General features: G+C 53.6%; 1 protein-coding gene across 4 annotated transcripts in view; it reads left to right on the forward strand.

Annotated features, from left to right (window-relative positions):
• FOXP4 (forkhead box P4) overlaps window positions 1-19,861 on the forward strand; it is a 42,857-nt gene that overhangs the window by 12,360 nt on the left and 10,636 nt on the right. For 2 of the 4 annotated variants that reach the window (XM_011354588.2, XM_011354591.2), the window contains 7 exons: window positions 9,465-9,560; window positions 15,671-15,793; window positions 16,230-16,316; window positions 17,842-17,989; window positions 18,141-18,354; window positions 18,628-18,732; window positions 19,477-19,564. In XM_011354588.2, coding sequence (XP_011352890.1) covers window positions 9,465-9,560; window positions 15,671-15,793; window positions 16,230-16,316; window positions 17,842-17,989; window positions 18,141-18,354; window positions 18,628-18,732; window positions 19,477-19,564 — 861 coding nt within the window. The remainder of the gene's footprint in view (window positions 1-9,464; window positions 9,561-15,670; window positions 15,794-16,229; window positions 16,317-17,841; window positions 17,990-18,140; window positions 18,355-18,627; window positions 18,733-19,476; window positions 19,565-19,861) is intronic. The other 2 variants (XM_011354590.2, XM_011354592.2) reach the window with 1 other exon arrangement.

The raw sequence follows: 19,861 nt of genomic DNA on the forward strand, positions 1-19,861 counted from the left end.
CGGCCGAGCCACAGTATCTTTACTTTGTCCTTGGGGCATTCACTAAGTCTCCAGTCTCAGCCCCTCATGGAGAATCTACCTTGAGAAGAAGGTATGGGGAGTGTGGTAGGCCTTGGTGCACACATTCATTAAGCAGACATGCATTAAACCTTATTTTGTGCTGGGACTGTGTTGGCCAGCTGGAGTTGGTGATTCCCCAGCTGCTGCTAAAGAATACCCTGGACCCGGCAGACATTTCCAGCTGCCCATCAGTCCTCTTCCTTCACCAAAGCAGAGTCCTTTCTCATTGCCCCCTCCCCCATATTTCCCCTCTGATGGCTTTTTTCTTTGAAGGTTGCCCTTGCATTTTATCCTAATCTGATTTCACCTGTATGAAAATGTTCCCAGTGTGTAGGAGTGTCCCCAGGGGCTGCACAGTACCCTTTGGGCTGTTGGGAGGCAGTGAGGGCTGGGAGAAATGTGTGCCGGCTTTTGTGAGATAGAGGGCCTGGGGAAGTCTTGGGGGCTAGACTGGGTGGGTGCTCTGGCGAAGGAGAACTGGACTTGGGGCCAGGAGGGCTGAGTGGGCCCAGTGGGGGCAGGCAGAGCTGCTGGCGGCTGCACTGAAAGGCGTCCTGGGCCTCTAGAGTGAGCATTCTCTTTGTCCTCGGGTTGTGGGGGTGACAGGTCAGTGAGGGTCACAGGAGGGTTGCCTAGCGTCTGGGAACTCCCACTGCAGTTGCTGTGGCAACCAGGGGCAAATCCCACCCTGTTCACATCCTGTGAGGAGATTCAAAAGAGTTGGGGTGGGGGGGGTGACTCTGCACTTTAATGGGCTTTCAACTCACCCCCCTCCAAAAAGATGGAGGGGGGTGTCAGGGAGTTGGGCAAGGGGGAAAAGAAGAATGGAAGAGACTTTTGTTTTTCTCTCCCATCTGGCTCTCCTCTGCCCAAGCTACTTAGCAGGATGGGGCTGGAAGGGGAAGCCTCAGAGATGAATTAGCACAGGCACACGCACACGCGCGCGCACACACACGCGCACACACACACTGTCAACAGTTGTCTTTAGTCTGAGGTCTGGGGCCCACTTCAGTCTTTCAGACTCCCACCCTCTTGCTCCAGATTCTGGTCCCACACTTTCTGGACTCCTTTACTTCCTGTAGAGTGAGCCTTTCCCAGGAGGTACTGGCGGCTTGGAGGTAGAGTAGGGGCCCCTAACTCCCCAGCGGGGAGACCCAGAAACTTCATATCAATGAAGTCCTCTACTTTCCAACGGCTGTGGGGTAGTGCTTAGAAAGTGCTCCTCCCTCCTCTGCCTGGGAATAGGGGGCAGGTGAATGGTGGGGATGGGTTGTGAGAGGATGTGTCCGGGAGAGGGCCTTAACCAACCCCACCCCCACCCCCTAGTCCTTGTACCCTTCCTAGGTCATTCAGCCAAAGGCCGTGGCTTCCAAAAGAGGAGTTCCCCTAGGAGGGAGTTCCAGTAAGAGAGAAGAGGGGAATATAGAGGAGAGGACCTAGGACTGGGAAAGGGGTCCCCAAAAAGAGCCAGCCTAGTTTGCCACCAGCCTTCTCTTTTGATATGGAATTCTGAGACCCTGCTTTTTTTTTTTTTTTTGCTCTCATCTCCTTTTTAGGCCAGAGTTCTTGTCCTTACTGATTAGAAGTTTAGGGACAGAGGGGAGATTCAGGGGAAAGAGGAGGGATTAAATGTTTCCTCTTCAGATGATGAAGATTGAGGTGGAGAAGGCAGCATCCCAGGGCCACACACCGCCCCCCCCCCACACACACACACCCCTGCCCCCAGGGGATGAGCTAGTGTTTCTTCTAGGGGAGCACCTTTCTTCTGAGAAACCCCATGGGAGTCCTAGGGAAGCGAATTGCATGCCATAGCCTCCACTCTAAATCCTACACTTAGAGCCCCCTGCAGAAGTGGCTAGTGTGATGGTAGTGGCTGGTTTCATGGTTGCTCTGAACCCAGACTTTTGTCAATACCTGCTTGCCGCTTCAGAAGAATTTCACAGATGGAGTCACCTGCCTCTAGGAGGTAGGGGCAGAGAGGGAGGGAAGCGACCCATGGAAAGTGCAGCGCTGCCACCAGAACCCCAGTACTCACTCTTTCAGCTCCTTCCCAGGGTCCCTTCCTTTCGCAGCAACCCCACAGAGCTGGTTGTGGCCCAAAGAGACTAAATGGGCCAAAGGGCTGCTCTGGGTGCAAAGCCAAACTGCGTTTGATTGGGGCCACTACAGTGCGGGGTAGGGGTGCACCACTGAGAAGGGAGAGACCAAAGGAGCTTCTCTGAGGAGCACCTTTTCCTTTTCAGTACTGCTGGGTTCATTTGTGTGTTCTCACCTTGAGGCCGGCAGAGGCTGCTCCTTGCAGAGAGGGAGCATTTCCAAGACACTTGGCCGAGAAGGGGTTCCTGAAATGGCCCTGAATCCTGGCTATGCATCTCCCACCCACATGGGCTTGTCTGTATCTGTGCGTTGCTGGTTTTCATTTTAATGGTTCTAATTTGAGAATGCGCCAATGTCATTTTTACGAGGTTGGTGTAAAAAAAATTTACAGCCTTTTCCAAAAAGCTTTTTTTTTTTTTTCCAAGGGAGAAAGGTGTAGAATCACTTCGGGGGTTTTATGGTCTCCACTCCTCCACTCTCTTTGCCCCCCTTCTCTGTGTAATTTCATTTTTATGTCACTGCTGGAGGACAAAGCCTGGCTGGCAGAGAACCTGGATCTCCCCGTGGTCAGCACCCTCAGTGGTTGGGACTACTGGACCTTTTTCCCTGCACCCCTTCCCTCCACTCTCTGGTCCCCCCTAAAGGAGTTACATTTCAAGGAGTAGATGAAGAGATGTTTCCTGTTTAATTCTAATCAACAAGTATTTATTCAGCACCTACTGTTTACTAGCTGTGAGTTAGGTATTATCCTCATAGATTATATCATTTCCTTAATTCCTTATATTCACGTGCTTAAAATCCTCCAGCATTTTTTCCCCAACTGTAGAATGAAATTTAAAAAAACAAACACACACACACAAAAAAACAACAACAACATTGTGTAATCTGGCTCCTTCGCACCTCTAGGACTTCTTCTCAGGCCACCTCGCCACACCGACCATTCATGATGCACTGCCAAGCTTAATCTGCCTCAGGACTCTTGCACCTGCTCTTTCTTCCTGGAAGAGTAGCCTCCTCATTCTAAGTGTCTTCTTGGAGAGGCCTTCCCTGGCCACACAATCCAAAAAGCCAGCCAGCCTCATGCTTAACCACTATCTCATAGCTTGCTTGTCTCTTTGTTTTAGTGTTTGTCTCATCTCATGAGAATGTGAGCCCCGTTAAAGAAAATATGCCACATACCCAGTGTCTAGTACAGTGCCGCTGCTTTATGGGGCTTCATAAATACTTGCTAAATTATTGATAAACGAATAGAAAGTCATAGTGTGGCCCTGGGGGGGCCACAGATGTTAGGCTCTCCTGGGAGCGCTTTTCAGGTTTGGTATGGGCTAGCACCCCCAAACACCCTCCTAGTGCCCCTCCCCTTAAATCTAGCCAGCCCCTAGTTGAAATTATCAAGACAGTTTAGATCCCAATTTTGCCAAAGTTAGCTAGGTGCAGACAAAATAAGTTTGGAGTTTGTTTATTTTGGCTGCTTCTCGCCACAGTCCAAATGACACCAGCATTTGCTAGGGGGTCCTCCATCCTGCCTGGCCAACTTCTGGTTTTTCTTTCCTGTACAGAGCCCTATGTCAGGCCGAGAGTTCAGGTTCTGCTTCTGCCACTGTGTGACTCTGGGCATGTCACTGCCCCTCTAAATCTCCATTTTCTCATCTATACAGTGAACTAAATCAGTACTTCATAAACTTCACTTGAGAACTACAGTAATAAATATATTTTACTTGGAGCCCTAGCACATACAGTTTCATGCAATAATACTTATGCTCATCTAGTGATTCTAATTTTTTAAATATGTGTGTATGTGGTTGTGTATTTGTGTGTGTGTGTGTGTGTGTGTGTGTGTGTTTTTGACCCACTAAATTGACACTATGACCCACCATTAGATCATGACCAGCAATTTGGAAAATACGACTAAATTCCCTGTAACACTTCCAGCTCACCAGGCCTGTGGTCTGTGTGAGTCTGCTTCTCCATCCTCAGAGCTCAGCCTTTCAAGCTGAGCTTCCTGAGTGCCAACCACATCCCTGCCCTCCCAAACACAGAGTTAGGCTGGGACCCCCGCATAGATTTAGAATCCTCCAGTCGGGGAAAGAGTCAGTAAATAGCTCTGTACCTGGCTTCCGTGGAGAGGATGCTTGCCTCTCCCACCTGAATTCTCAGACAGAAATTGGGGGATGGTCTCATACTGCAGATGACAGACCCTACTGCCCCAAGACTTGTTTTTCTTTTCATAGCCACTCCCTGTTGCCCTCAGAACTCCAGCTTCATTCCCCTCTGTCCCAGCCACCCTCCCTGGATGCCATCCGTTATAAGCCATTTGTTCCTAATTGTGGAGATCCTGCTAATGACTTCTGAATGGGCGATGGGGGGAGGAGAGTTCAGCTTCATTAGCGAGACTGAGTTCTTAGGCTTGAGGGGGAATGGGGGTGGGTATAGGCTAGAAGAGGGTTTGGTAGCAAGTTCTTCTGGGTGACAGGAAAAGTGACCAAGAACTGCCTGGGAAGGTAACGGATTAATAAATGACAATAGTTACTATCCATTCGGGACCCACTGGGTGCTAGGCACTGCATTGTCCCATATACTCTTCACAACAACCCTGTGAGCTAAGTGCAGGGTTATTCCTATTTTGCAGAGGAGGAAACTGGGGCGCAGAAAAGTGAAGTGACTTACCCAGGGTCACTCAATATATGGTGGAGCCAGGATTTGGATCCAGATTGCTTTGCCCAGGGACCGTGCCCTGAATAGACCAGTACTGTCTCTCAAAGGAAAATGAGACTTTACTCTTCAACCACAGAGCTGGGTATTTGGTTTTCAGCCCAAGAGGTGGAAGAAGGGGCCAAATGGGTCCCAGTTTTTCATTCTGCCCCAAGCCGCCATCTATCCCTCCCTCCTCTGAGGTTTTCCATGGTGGCTTCTTCCCCCGTGGGATTCTAAATGCCTTTTCCCACCCAAGGCCATATTTGAGTATCTGTGGCTCCCAGGGAAGGGAAATGGAACCTATCTTTCTCGTAGAGATTCCTTTCTTGATCTTCTCTCCCCGCCTCAACCAGCCTCACCTTCCGTTCACACCCAGACCACTGAAAGCACATAAGATTGGGGTGAAGGGGGCTGGACAGTCAGGTGTCTGGACCCCACTTCCTGGCCTGGGACCTTAGGTCTCAGTTTCTTTGCCTCTATGATGGAGACAGTGACCCCTGTCCTACCTAGCTCAAGGTTGTGAAGCTTCAGCTAAATGTTTATAGAAATGCTTTGAAAACTGCCAGGCACTATCCAAATACTAGCTCCTAAACTCTGTATCAGCCTGTGCCTGGCTCCCATGTTCAGCCTTGACTAAGTGACTCATGAGAGTGTTTGCTGTGTGTGGTGCCCGGGGCCGGGGCTCACAGATACATTTGCCATCTCTGTTCCAAGGAGGCTACGATCTGGTCGGCATCTTCAGAGAAAATGCGGCTGGATCTGTCAGAGTGCGGGGGCCATCATCTCTCAGGGGTGGGCAGTCCAGTGATGTATCAGGCTCCTGTGTCAGCAGCCAGTGGAGACACTGAGACCTTGTGCTTCAGAGTGGTAGATGTGACTAGAATATGGCTTTAGAAAGACTCAGACCTATCTGATCCCTTGGGTGACCACCTAGAGGGCATCCAAGGCTGGAGGGGCCCCTGGCTCCCAGAGTACTGTCCCTGGCTGGGAGTCTGGATGTGCAGACAGACAGGATGGTGGTTGGGAATGGAGAACAGATCAGCACTGCAGTGCACTGAGCAGTCAGTAACATTTCCAGGCCATCCTGAGAGAAGAGCTTAGACCCCGAGCCCAGGGTCTGCCCATCATCCCCACCCCTGCATACCTACGGGGTGATTTTTAGATGTACTGAAATCACCCTAGATTGGGTCAGGGTTGGGCTGTAAACAAATTACACAAAATGACCTTGTGTTGTCTACCGTCACCTCCCCATCTCTTCTCATCACGGGGCTAAAAGTGGTAGGTGGCCATGAACATGACTGAGTGAAATGCCTGGAAGAGTTCAGACCCAAATGACCTGACGGTCCCTGTGGGGTCCTCTAGCTTCTCCTACTACTGCCGCCAACACAACTCGATTTTCTGCCCTGGGAATGGTGTCAAGGTCCCTGGACTTTCTGAGCCATTTCACTCCTCTGTGGGGGAGGGAGTCACTGTGCCTTGAACACTGTTAACCTCCTTGTCTACCTGATAAACTTGCCCTTTAGGACACTTGGCAGTGCTGCCACCTCCTCTGGAAGGCCTTCCCAGACTTCCCCAGGCAGAGGAGGCCCTTCTCTAGGCTCTGGTGCCCAGAGCCCACTCCACTTAAGTCTCTGACAGGCGACTGTTATAACAGCACCTAAGCTGTGAGCCCTGGTGGGAAGGGCCATGGGCTGTTTCTCTGTGTATCCCCAGCACCTAGCATGGTCCCCAGCACACAGCAAGTGCTCAGTAAATGTTAAGGAAGAATGAAAGAATGAGTGGAGAGTGTGGGAAGTCAGAGAAAGAGACAGCCTTGGCCAGGCCTGGGGTTTTACATGGCTCTCTCATCTGGCCTAAAGGGGAGGTCAAGAGGAGGGGGAGCGAAGGGCCTGTCACAGGGAGCTCTCAGGAATGAGATTGCAAACCCATGTCATTTTTTTTCTGTAAATCTTGTAATTTCATGCTTCAGGGGACCACAAAGTGAGAGACTCAGAGGGGAGTAAATCCAACTCCCAGGCCAGCCGCTCCACCAGAAGCCGGCATGTGGCACCCCCAGCTCCCCCTGGAAACTCCCCCAGCTGCTCCTTTCTCCCCACCAGGGAGCCCGGTGCTTCATCTCTCCACCCTGACCAATGTCTCCTCTGGCTTGTTCATGCTGGCCAGCTCCTCCAAACCATCCTCTTCCTTACCTTGTCCCCTGACCTCTCACCCCTCTACCGTCCACCTACCTGGAGGAGGTCTTTCCTGATGACCACCTGGTTACCTCCCTTCTCCCCACCCTCTTACCCCTTTATACAGCCTCTCAGAGCCTTTGACTCGAAAGGGTCAGACTTCTACTTTCTGAAGTGAATCTTGAAGAGGAGAAACCCCAGGCCACTGCTCCAGGGTATAAGGTCCAGGAAAAGAGAGAAGGGGTGGGGGAGACATAGGATCTGGGGGGCTGGTGAGCATGCCCATCTGAACTCCAAGTTTGCCTGGGGATGCGTTCCCATAGATACACCAGTGTGTATTTAGATACCATCCTAAGGTAAACTGTATTTCGGCCTCAGGGAAGGTGCAGCTGCTCAATGCTGGCGATGAAACGGCTTCGAAGGGAGGTGTGTATAGGCTTGGTACACAGTGGGCGCTCCAGAAGTGTTTGCAGGGGGCAGTGTATATGAGTGCATCTGTATTCCACCGTACAAGGTTTTGTCTGATGGTGCTTGTGACGGAATAGAAGAATAGAGGTCCATATGAGAACAAACAGGTATGTGTGGACAGAAGCTAGTGAGCCACAGGCAGGCTCGTGCCATATAATAGGTGCGCCAGGCAGGAGGCTGTGTTAAGAAAGACTGAAGGAGGCGAGGGGGAAACTCTTGAGAGATTCATGAGAAGGAAAGGGACAGATATTCTGCGAATGTCAACTAAATGCCAAGCATTGGTCCTTTAATCCCCACAGTGTTTCAGAAGTGGGTAGTGTCCCAGTTTTTCAGATCGGGAGACTGAAATGCAGAGATAGAACAACTCATTTCAAGATCACACTGCTGGTAATCATACTGGGATTCAAACCCAGGTCCGCCTGATGCCAGAGCCCTTGTCATAGGCCTGGATGTAACTGTTCTAGCTCCCAAGGAGGTCTCTGAGGAATCTGGAGGCAGATGGGTTTTGCACTCCTGGAATGTGGATTGGGGACAGGTCCCCACATCCCCTACCTCTGAGCCCCTCACTGACCCTGGAGTTGGGCGATGCATGGCTGAGCTGACCTTATAAAGAACTTCCGAGGCCTCCTTGACCCCTCTCTCCTACCTGACCTCTCACAGCCCATCCACTCGCCTCTCAAGTTCACTGCTCCTCCTGCAGATGCCATACACTTACCACTCCGGTGACCCTGGCTCAGAGTCCAGTCCAAGCCACCCTGACCTCCAAGCCCAGACCACCACTTATAGCTGAAGTGATAGTTCACACTCCCCCTTCAGGACTTGATTGAATTCCCCCAGGGCCACAAGGCCCTGAACCTAGACCCCCTGACCTCAGAAAGCCAGCGCCCAGACCCTGTGACTCCACCCTCACCACCTGTGTGCTCTGATTCCAAGTGATTGTTACTCGCTTAGCCCCCAGACTGGCCATCTAGTAAGGCAGATGGCTTTGGAGCTGTGCTTCCTGGGCTCAAATCCTGGCTCTGACACCTCCTAGCTGTGTGATCTTAGGCAAGTTACTTAACCTCCTGGGGACAGTTCCCTCATCTGCAAAATGGGGCTGATAATCCCTACCTCACAGCCCCCCCAGGACAGGAGTAAATGAGATTTTTATCTGTGAAAGGGAGCAGAGTTAGCCACCCCAAAATATGCCACTTTGAGATAGAGATTATTTTAGGCTGATTAATTTTAAGAAACAGCAGACCTGGCTCTGAAAACCAAGTAGGAAGTACCCTTTGTAAAAGATGTATTTGCATGTGTGAGGGAGATCTCCATTTGTAAGGGTGTCTCCCTCACTGGAGCAGGGCTGCCTTTGCTATCTGTAGAGAGGGTTTGGGCTTAAATCTGCATAACAACCTTATCCTTATTTACTGTGCTTTTCCTGGTAACCTCCTGTAAATGACTCTCCACCCCCAACATCTTTTGTTCTTTAGCTGAGGGAGGTATTTAAGTGATGACTTCTACCATGTTGGCCAGCTACTCTGTTCTTCAACGTGTTTTCTCCTGCTCTCTCCTGTCTTGTATTAATTTGGTTATTAGTCCAGCTGGAAGAACTTGAAGGGAAGAGGATAGTTTTTCCTGCCTGACACATAGTAGATGCTTGATAAATAGTACCTATGATTAATGTCTTGAGTCCACCCCATTGTTTGACCATGGACCCGTCCATTTGCTACCCCCAAAGAGGACAGCAGACCTCACCAGGTCCCACAGTAAGTCCCTACAAGCTGTCATCCCCAGACCCTAACAGCTCCTCAGTGACTCCTATCTTGATCCTTACCCGCAAGCCCAAGTGGACCCTATGACTCTCACCCCCAGGACCTTCCACCTTACCCTGACTTCCTCCCCCGTACTGCCTCAGACTCTCCCTGAATCCTGGGTCTGTACTGACTTGTAGCCCACAGTTACAGGGCAGGCACGCTGACTCACCCTGTCTTGCAGGCTCTCCAGGTGGCCCGGCAGTTCCTGCTACAGCAGGCCTCAGGCCTGAGCTCCCCAGGGAACAATGACAGCAAGCAGTCGGCTTCTGCCGTGCAGGTGAGGAGAAGGGCACCCCTCTGGGCTGGGCTGGCTGGGCTGGACTGGGGCCAGGTCGGAAGGTGGGCTTGGCAAACCAAGGGAGGGGAAGGGCCACTTGGAGAATTGCTCTGGCCAGCCCCCAGTGCCAGAAAGTGGACAGCTGTCCAGAGAGAAATGCAGTCACTGTTAGGGGTGGAGTGAAGAAGTGTCCACTTTCTCTCTCATCTCCACCTGACCCCTCAGGCCTTCCTCCGCTTGGCCTCTTTGTCTCTGAGTTCGCATCTGTGCTCTGTTCATTCTGCCTCTGTCCCTCTACTGGCTTCCTCTTCCTTGGCCTCAGGGTCACTTCTCAGGTTTCTGTTTCTCCATCCCAGTGTGGTCACTCAGCCTAGCCCACTCTCCTCCCTTCCCAGGCTCTCTCTGTTGTTGAGGTCACCACATCTCCCCCTCTCACCCACCGATTCTCTCTGTCTCCCTGTGTTTCCTGTCTCTTGATGTCTCTCTGTCTCTTTTGTTTTCCTTTGCACAATCTGCCCCTTTTTCCCCCTCTCCCTTCCCCCCAGCCTGCCTGCCCATCTGGCTGATTGGGGGAGGGGAGATCTGTGGGGGGTGGGCGGGGGTAAGCCAGGCCTTCTGTTTACCTTTTGTGTCACAAAGAACTTGGGAGAATCGCTGTCTGAGTCTGGGGTGGGTCACCACTCGGGCAGCGCCCCCCCTTCCCCCACTCTTCCTTGGCCCAACAGCCAAGCTTCCTAGCTCCCCCCACCCCTCCCCATAGCAGCGGGGGAGGCTTGGAATTGGGGAGAGGATTAAGCGGGGCTTTGAAAGGAAGTTTATCTAAGGGAGGAAGGCTGAACACGATCCTGAGCGCGAAGCTCTGGAGTCTGGCGGGGCGGGGTGCTGAGGGAAGTGTGGAGGGCGGGATGGGGTACGGGGTGCCCAGAGGAGGACCCAGGACTGGGTTTTGTGTAAAACAAGCTTATGTTCAGAAAGCGCTTTGAAGAAGTTCAAGGTGTCTGACAGTTATGTGACCTTAGCAGTAGCCCTCTTTTAAAAGTCTCAAACCTAATGAGACAGCCCTCAAGGGGGAGGAGCTGGACTAGGAATGGTGGCCTGGGTGGGGGAGGGGAGGACAAAATCTAGAAAGCCAGTAATGAGAAGAAGAAAAAGTTCTCACGCCCATGTGGTGTCAGGACTGGGTCTCCTTGAATTAGGGACCACCCCCCAAACATACTCCCTGGGTCTGAAATTGCCCTCAGGCTGCTCTTCTTAATCCTCCCCACCCTGAGCCCAGCTTAGTACCCCTTCTAAGAACAGGGAGGGGTAGGCTGGGGAACATTTGTGTTCCCCCAACCCAGAAAGGGAAGGGCCTGCTGACCCAAAGCAGAAAAAAGGAGCTCGATGGGAGTCAGAAAGACCGAGGTCAGGCATCAGGAAGGACTTTGCAGCTGGCTGTGAGGGGTAGGAGATCTGAAATAATGAGAAAAGAAGGGAGGCTGTGGAATCTTCCTCAGGAGACCCGCCCCTAAAGTGAGTGAGGTCCCTGGATGACCTAGAATGAGAGGCAGAGGTTTTGGTCAGAGGGACAGATAAAATGATTCTTTTCTCAAGCCTTCTTTCTTTTTGGCTCCTTACCTCCCAGCGATCGATTCATTGACTCATTCAACAAGTACTTGCTAAACTAACAGCTGACACTTACATAGTGTTTACAGGGGCAGGCTCTAAGTGCTTTACAAGTCTCATCTCATTTTATCCTCACAGTTCTATGATGTAGATGCTGTCATTAGCTTTATCTTGCAGATGAGGAAACTGAGGCCCAGAGGGGTTAAGCATCCTGTCCAGAGTCACACAGCTAATGATGGGCAGAGCCAGGATTTGAACCCAATCAGCTAACTTCCAGAACTCACACTTTAATACCCACACCATGACGTTGCCAGGCGCTTAGCACAGCAGTGAACACCAGTCGTCCATAAGGAAAGAGCCCTGGCTGGATGACCCTCTGGGCTCAGGGTGGTGGGGGTTCTTGGGGCCACGTCTGAACCTCCTTGGAGTCTGGAGCCCTGGCTCTTGATCCTTCTCCTCCAACCCTTGATACCTTCTTCGCCTTTCATTCCCACCCTCAAGTTCACAATCTCCAAGGAGGCGGGGCTTCTGTCTCCCAGTGGGGTCTAGGGCCGAGAAATAACTCTCCTGCTAGCTCAAGGCCTGTGGGGTGATAGGGAGAGTGAGTAGAAAAGTGGACTTTGTTGATTTGGCGCTTGAGTGAAATGCGTACTGAAGGGAGATTAGTGGCAGCCCCTTCCCAGGGGCCCCCATAGGACACTACTCTGCTCCCCTGCTCAAGGTGAGATTTCCTGCCCACTCACCTCCCAGCCGTGTTCACCGTCCCTCTCCTAGAGCCAGCTTCAGAAGAGTTTCTAAAACCATATCAGTCTCCACCTCTGGCCTTGAAATTGCTTGGTTTGTGCTCAGGCCTGGACCCCTGGCAGGGAGAGGGCAGTCACAGAAGGCAGCACAGGTAGCTGGGAGTCTGGGCGGATGGAGGATGAGACCAGGCCCCCTATCTCTGCTCAGCTTTTGTCTCATCTTCTGAGCCCCCCTAAGGCTAAACCTTCTGGTATTTGTAGAAGTTCTTGTTGTCCCACCATGATCTTTTTTGCTGAAGTAAGGACTTCCTTCTGGTCACACGCAAGGGAGTTTAACCTAAACTAAGCTCGGGCCTAGTCTCCACACTCTCCCAGGGACCCCAGACCCCATACTTAAGAGACTGAGTTTGGGTCCTTGATTGGCACCAAGCTGCATCCATCCTAACCCTCAGCCCCCAAATCAGCTTCCTCTATGTCACTCAAATACCATCCTTGTTCTTCCCCATCAGGCAGTCCAGCCCAGCACACTGTATTCATGGTGGGCAGAGGGCTCCAGGCCTGAGCAGAGCCCCTGGGGGTAGGGGGGTGCGGGGGGGCTGGAGGCAGCTGTCAGCATTTAGCCCAGAGCTCACATTGCCAGGACTTTAGTAAGCACGTAGTGACCCTGGCCACTCTCCAGATGGTGGCTCACGGCCATTGCTGAGCTGACTAGCTCACAGTGCCCATCCTGACACATCCTGGCCTGGTAAGGGGTCAGTAGGACATCAAGGGAGCTCTAACTCATAGTGTTCAGAACCTCAAGGGGTATCGGGGTGCGGGGGAGAGGTGGATGGGTCAGCCAACTTAGGAGATCAGCATGTGGCAGCCACCTTGCTGACCTATCTTGACCCCATTGGGCCACTTTAGAGACAAGTATACTCAAGGTAGTCCATCCAGACCCATCTCTGCAGCCGCCTCTCCAGCCAGTTGTTAGGCCATTTGGCAGGAACAGTAGGGTCCAAAGAGGCCTTCCAAGGTCATCTCTTCCATTCCCCTGGCTCCAAGTAGGAAAGCCCCAAGGAAGGAAATGCCACATCCTTTCTTGCATGCCACTCACAGTGACTCACTGGTGCCTGGAAAGATCTGGGTGTCTGGTGTCAGTCTCACCTGCTCTGGGCTGAGTCCATCTCTGGGGCAGCTCTTGCTGTGATGAGAGTGGGAGGCCCAGTGCTTTTGTCTTCAGTGACCTTTGCCACCCAGTGCCCTCTGGGGCCCCTGGAGTGTACCTGAGGTGCAATGATGAAGAAGGGAGAGGGAAAGGAGGAGAAGAGGAAAGAGGGGAAAAGGAAAATTGAGAATGTTTTAAAAAGTAGTTTTCTTTACATTTGTATAGAATTTAATGGCGTACAAATCACTTACACTCACCTCTTCTCCCCTTGTCCCTTTGATGGTAGGGAAGATGGTTTAACTTCTTTAGGCTTCAGTTTTTTTCATCTGCAAAATGGTAACGGTGATGCTACCCTCCTCCCAGGGTTGCTGCGAAGCTTCAGGGAGATCATACTCATTAAGGGCTTAGCCAAGTGCCTGGCGGATAATCCACAGTCAACCACAGCTTTTTGTGGGGTTACGTGAGGCTGAGCTTACAGGTGTTCCATACCCCAGTTAGCAGATGGAGAAAGTGAGGCTTGGTGATTTCAAAGAATAGTCAGTGTCAAGGACGAGAACCTAGGTCACCTGACTCAGAAATCCAGGTCTCTGAGCTCAGTACCACCATGCTGGGCACCCTCATGGGAGGAGGAAAGAAAAGGCACTGACTGGCCCAGCTGCCTCGGGAGTTACCTGACAAGGGACACAGAGGTTTTCTCTGCAAGGGTGGTGAGTCTGTGCCACTGTCTGCCCCCTCCCCTAGCCCTTCAAAGAGTGAGGACCAGAAAACACCTGCCGCCTGGCTTTCCAGAGTCTCCTCTGATACAGTGTAAAGAGGGAGGTTGGCCTCTGGGATTTCCAGCCTCATCAACCCTTCGGTTTCCTGGATGGTTCAGTTTCCACACATACTCCGGAACCTTTCTTAAGACCTGCTCCAGGGTGGGGCAGGCAGTGTGGGACATGGAAGCACCGGGAACTGTGTTGTACACAGACCTGGGCTTAAGTCCCAATCCTGCCACTTGAGGCTCTTTGATAGAGGCCCCTGGGAGCCGTCCTTCCCTCAGATGGCCATGGCTAAAGAGCCAGGCAGTGCCCCTCCCAGAGATGTGTGCACAGAGACACCTGGGGGAAAAGGGGAAAACCCAGGGCTGGGCTCAGTCTCTAGCTGGGCGAGAAGAGATGGAGGCAATGGGACTTCCCATATCCCTGGATTCATTTCACCACACCTCCCCAGCTGCTCCTCTGCCTGGGGATCCCCTAATTGGCGGCTTGAGGCTGAGTCCTGCCACTGCTAGGATCCTGGAAGGAACCAACTCCTCCTCCTCTGCCCTACCCATGGGGCTGAGGGAAGGTGACAGGGGCCATGAGTTCCCTGGGGACCTAACCTGTCACATCCTGCTCAAGACAAGTCCCTGCAGGACACTTTCTCTGATTGGACCGCCCTGTACCCCTCCTTTCACACCCCAGAGCTGGCAGAGGGGCCTCCAATCTGCTGGGAAAGGTATTTGAGCTCAGGGGAATAAACATAGCGAGTACCTGCTGTGTGCCGGGCACTCTGCTAGGTAGGGCCTGGGAGTGAGAAGAAGATTAGAGTCTTGTGCACCCTTGTGGTGGGGGCGGCGGATAGCCCCTGTCCTACTAAAATAGGGATAAGGCAGTGTTGCAACTTGGGCTTCCCTGGCTATGACCGCACAAGCCTGGGGGTTACAGGGGAGATAGGGCTGGGAAGAGGATGATGTTACTGCTCTTCCATGCACCTTTTCCCTGTAGCTAGATTCTCTGAGCCTCCTGTAGAGGCCTAACCCAGGGCGGGGGACAAAAAGCTGCTCTAGCTGGAAGGAGTCACCTCTTATAATCCAATCCCTGTTTGTTGTTTGAGGAAACTGATACTCCAGAGAGGGCAAGTGACTTGCCAGGGGGTCACACAGAAAGTTCATTGCAGAGCTAGGAGCAGAAGCCTGCTTCTTAACTCCCTGCCTTTCTTTCCACCCTGCTGAAGACTTATACACATATACACCAACGATGGCACCCTCAGTGCTCTCTGGGCCTCTGTGTATGCCATCTGGACAGGTGTGCTGGAGTATGTGACATGTATCTAAGTAGGGCCAAAGTACAGGGCCTCCTGCCATGTGGGCCACTTTTTGAATTCTCCCCATGGCTGTAGGCTGTCCTCATGGCCGGGCCCACCTCATCGTGTCTCAGAAGAGACAGAGCAAGAGTTAAGAATGGCTAGCTGCTGTCTTCCCATCACTGGGGGAGACCCCACCAGAGCATGGGTTCTACTGACCAGTGTCACTATAGTCTAATCTTCCGGTACCTAAGATAGCACATCTCAAATAATAGGCAGCCCTCATGACCACTTGCCGTATGCCAGGCTCTGTTCTCAGTGTTAACTCACTAGTCCTCGTGAAAACGTTAAAAGTCAGGCACTATTGCTGCTTCCATTTTGGAGAAAAGAAAGCAGAGAACAGGGAGGTAAGTCACTTATCCAAAGACATTCAGTTGGTGGCAGAACCAGAATTTGATCTCAGGCAGTTTCTGGAGTCCCAATAAGCTATAATGTGATTGGGGCTTTGGGTGCATGCCCTTCATGGGGTGGAGTTGAGGTGAGCAGGCTAACAGGGCCAAATCCCACAGGTTCCTGTGTCAGTGGCCATGATGTCGCCGCAGATGCTTACCCCGCAACAGATGCAACAGATTCTGTCACCCCCACAGCTGCAGGCCTTGCTCCAGCAGCAACAAGCACTCATGCTCCAGCAGGTGAGTCTGGCCCCAGGGCAGCTGGCAAATAGGGGGGACTTGGGGGTCGGTAGGCACTGCGCCTCCTCCCTCCCATCCTGTTTACTACTAACATCACTGAGTGGTAGAAACCAGAGAGACTGCTCAGGCCAGACTGACCGGCATTCCTCCAGGGCAGCTGGGGGAGGTCAGAGATCAGGCCTCTCCCACAGCAGCCCCTCCACACTCCCTCCGTGGTGTTGGCCCCACCTCTACTCCAGAACCCCAGGGAAGGGCAAGGTGTACTGAACAGACATCTCCCTGTGGGGCCATCCGTCCCACTGCCCCAGTAAGACTCCCCACTCCTGCCTCCAAGAGCCCAGTTACCATAGGGTTGGGGTTGCTCTGGGGTCAGCAATCTGCCACCCGAGGTAACCCACACCCACTCCGGCCTCCCACCACCCACCCCTCCCCCCAGCTGCAGGAATATTACAAGAAGCAGCAAGAGCAGCTCCACTTGCAGCTCCTCACTCAACAGCAGGCTGGGAAGCAGCAACCCAAAGAGGTAAGGGGCTCAGGCAGACCTACCCCGTCACCTGCAGCCCTCTCCCAGTCAGAGGCTGGGAGTTCCAAGGTGGAACAGTCAGGGAAAGGCTGGAGGAGGGGATCAGAGAACATGGGAGAAGTAGGGATGGGAGCTCACAATTTTCCATCTCCCCTCATCCCCATTCAGACTTTCTCTCCTTACCTTGTGTTGGATTAACGAGAGCGGGAAGACAGAGCCCTGTGTTGTCTCTGTGCCCATATGTGTAGACAGGTGTATGAGTATCAGATGGTCCACACTCATGACCAGCTGACCTGCCGTCATGCCCTCTTCCTACCCACTTGTCTCTTAGTGACCCAGACCTCGGTCCTCCACTCAGGTCTAGGGAATGTTTTGGTTTTCCAGCACACCACTTGCCTCCTCCCCCAGCGCTGCCCCAACTTCCATCGCTTCTTGTTAATCAGCCCTGCTCTCTCCAGCCTGTACCACCTGCCCCATCCAGCTTCCATACCGGGCCCTGCCGCCCTCCCCCCACTTGTCCCAAACATGTGACTCCCTCCCGCTAGTCAGACCACAGCTGAGCTCTGAGTTGCCCCTTCCCAGCAGGATGCCCTGCTGACGCCCAGTCATTCCCCAACTCCTCAACCTCTCCCTCAAGGATCTGGGAATTGCTTCATTCTCTGCATTATTTCTAGGCTGGTTTTATTGACTAGCCAGCCCCTACCGCACCAAACCCCCAGGGCAGATGGGCAGGTAGAGACATCCCTGCCTCCTAAGCACCCAGGACAGGCTTGGCTCCTGGGACTCAGAAAAGACTTGCTGACAGGCCTACTTGTCAGTGCCTGTGTGAAGAACTGACTTTGGGGGGCGAGGGGTGGGCACAGACCAAGAGATCAAGAGAACACTTGCCTGTGTGCGACTCAGAGCTAGCTAGTGAACAAGTGTGAGTGCGAGAGCCCCCCCTCCCCCACCGAGAGGGATGACTGTCATTGACTGGGTCCTGCTGACCCACTGATGCTGATCTTTTAAAGTCTCGTCAGACTCCTTGATTCTCTGTATCTAAGAAGCAAGAGAGGAGATGAGCTGGAGGGAAGAAGGCCCCCGCCTCAGAGCAGAAGGGGGGCACCCCTGGCATGTGGGCAGGGTGCCTGCCAGGCGGGAGTGGCCCCCGGATTCTGACAGGCTCATTGATCATTGTGATGAGAGCCCCCCTTCCCCAGGCATGCACAGCTGCGGCGCGGGGAGCTAGAGCCTGCCGCTAAGCAGCGGAAGGAGGGAGGCGGGAGCAGGGAGGCATAGTGCTGCGCGTCTGGGTCTGGCTGTGTGTGTGCGCGCGTGCGTGCGTGCATGCGTGTGTTTACTGCGAGGAGGCATGCAGCCCTATGGAAGCTGGGCCGGGAGCAGAGAAGCTGCAGCTTCGGACACTGCACCGACAGCGCCGGGGGCTGAGAGGCCCTGGGAAGGGGTAGCCGCAGGGTGGGGGCCAGATGGCACACCTGAGCCTGATGGCACCCCTCTCTGCCCGCCCCCTCGGGCCCCCCACCAGGCACTGGGGAACAAGCAGCTGGCCTTCCAGCAGCAGCTCCTGCAAATGCAACAGCTGCAGCAGCAGCACCTGCTCAACCTGCAGAGACAGGGGCTGGTCAGCCTGCAGCCCAACCAAGCCTCGGGGCCCCTCCAGGCCCTCCCACAAGGTGAGTGACTCACCCCCAGACCCCAAGCCCAGCCCCACAGCCCTTGCTCTACCCAAGGGCTGGCAGCCCCTGCCCTAGGGGTAAGGTGGAGAAGCCCCTGTGTTCCTGAGGCCCGGCCAGCCTCCCGCCTCCCTCTCTCTCTCCCCCACAGCAGCCGTGTGCCCCACGGACCTGCCCCAGCTATGGAAGGGTGAGGGTGCCCCCGGGCAGCCCCCCGAGGACAGCGTCAAGCAGGAGGGGCTGGACCTCACTGGCACGGCCACCACCGCTACCTCGTTTGCCGCCCCCCCCAAAGTCTCGCCCCCGCTCTCCCACCACACCTTGCCCAATGGACAGCCCACTGTGCTCACACCTCGGAGAGACAGGTACGGGGCCCAAGCTGGGAGGAGGCACTGCAGACCTTCTCAAGGGCACACCTGGGCTCCTAGGGATGGCACACATGGCGGAGGCTGGGAGGGAGGGGTGGAGTTTAGGGATCTGGAATTTACCCCTCTCCCAGGGCACACAAAAATATGCTAGGCCTCTGCGAAACCTGTTAGGGATAGAAACATCACCAGCAGGAGAGCTGGGGCTGGGCCGGACCCAGGGCTGCTGGGGTCTTCAGGGCCCCTGACCACCACCTCCCCCGCTTCTCCCAGCTCCTCCCACGAGGAGACGCCTGGCTCCCACCCCCTCTATGGACACGGAGAGTGCAAGTGGCCTGGCTGTGAGACCCTGTGCGAAGACCTGGGCCAGTTTATCAAGTAGGTGTCACCCCCACTTTCCTTTGCTCTCAGCCTTCCCCCCATTCAGCAGCCTTTCCACAGGGCCCTTCACCCCAGCCCGCCCCTCCTTTGGCCTTCAGCCACCAGCTGTCTTATTGTCCTCCCCTGAGGGGACCTAGTTCCTTCTCTGCCCCATCAGTTCCCCATCACTACTGCCCACCTGCCGAGCCTATATTGCTGGGCCTGCAGCCTCCCTACCCCATTCTCAGGCCGCATAGCCCATCGAGGTAGGGGCGTGAGGAGGAGAGGACTCCCTTCCACTGCCCTCCCCCAAGACTCAGCCCCCAAGAGTGATGGCCTGGTGACAGGCCTGGCCGGTAGACATGCAGGGCGGGAGGCGGACAGGCGGCTGGCAGCAGGCGGCCAGCTGCCACAGCCGTGCCAGGCTCTGTCACTGACTGATTAACTCCGCTGTCTCCCAGACCCTTGCAGCATCAGGGTCAAACAAATTGTTTTCACGCTTCGTCAGAGGTTTACTTAATTAGTTCATTTGCAATTAGATCTCTCTGTAGCTGGGATTTTAGCAAAGACATCAAAGGAGGGTGACGAGAAGGCGGCTTCCTCCTTTGCCCTGTTTTTTTCCCCACCCCTTTCCCTTCTTTGTATCTCTTGGTCTGTCTGCTTTCCAGGCCGTGGGCGGGCTTAGAGGACGGGATGGGAGGGTGGTGACAGCAGGAAACACAGGGCCAACTATCTCTTCTCCGCCCTCTCCTCCTCCTGAAGACACCTCAACACAGAGCATGCCCTGGATGACCGGAGCACGGCCCAGTGCCGGGTGCAGATGCAGGTGGTGCAGCAGCTGGAGATCCAGGTGTGACCTGAGGCTAAGGAGGAGGGACACAGGGGCTCCAGCCTCTGCCCCACCCAGAGCACTGACTTTCCAGGAGGGGTTTGGGGAGCCTTATAGAAGAGTCACATGGTCAAAGCATATTTTCTAGGTCCTAATTACCATGGTTTTGAGGTGAGGGCAGCTGGATTCTGAAGGGTAAACCAGGATCAGGGCCATCTGTACTGGGAGATCCAGAAAAGAGACAAATGCCAATAAAAACAAAAATAGTATTCATAGCTAACACTTTGTGCTGTCCTAAATACCTATATAACTCAAAGA

Source organism: Pteropus vampyrus, unplaced genomic scaffold (assembly GCF_000151845.1).
Source record: "Pteropus vampyrus isolate Shadow unplaced genomic scaffold, Pvam_2.0 Scaffold18, whole genome shotgun sequence".
Taxonomy (NCBI): domain Eukaryota; kingdom Metazoa; phylum Chordata; class Mammalia; order Chiroptera; family Pteropodidae; genus Pteropus; species Pteropus vampyrus.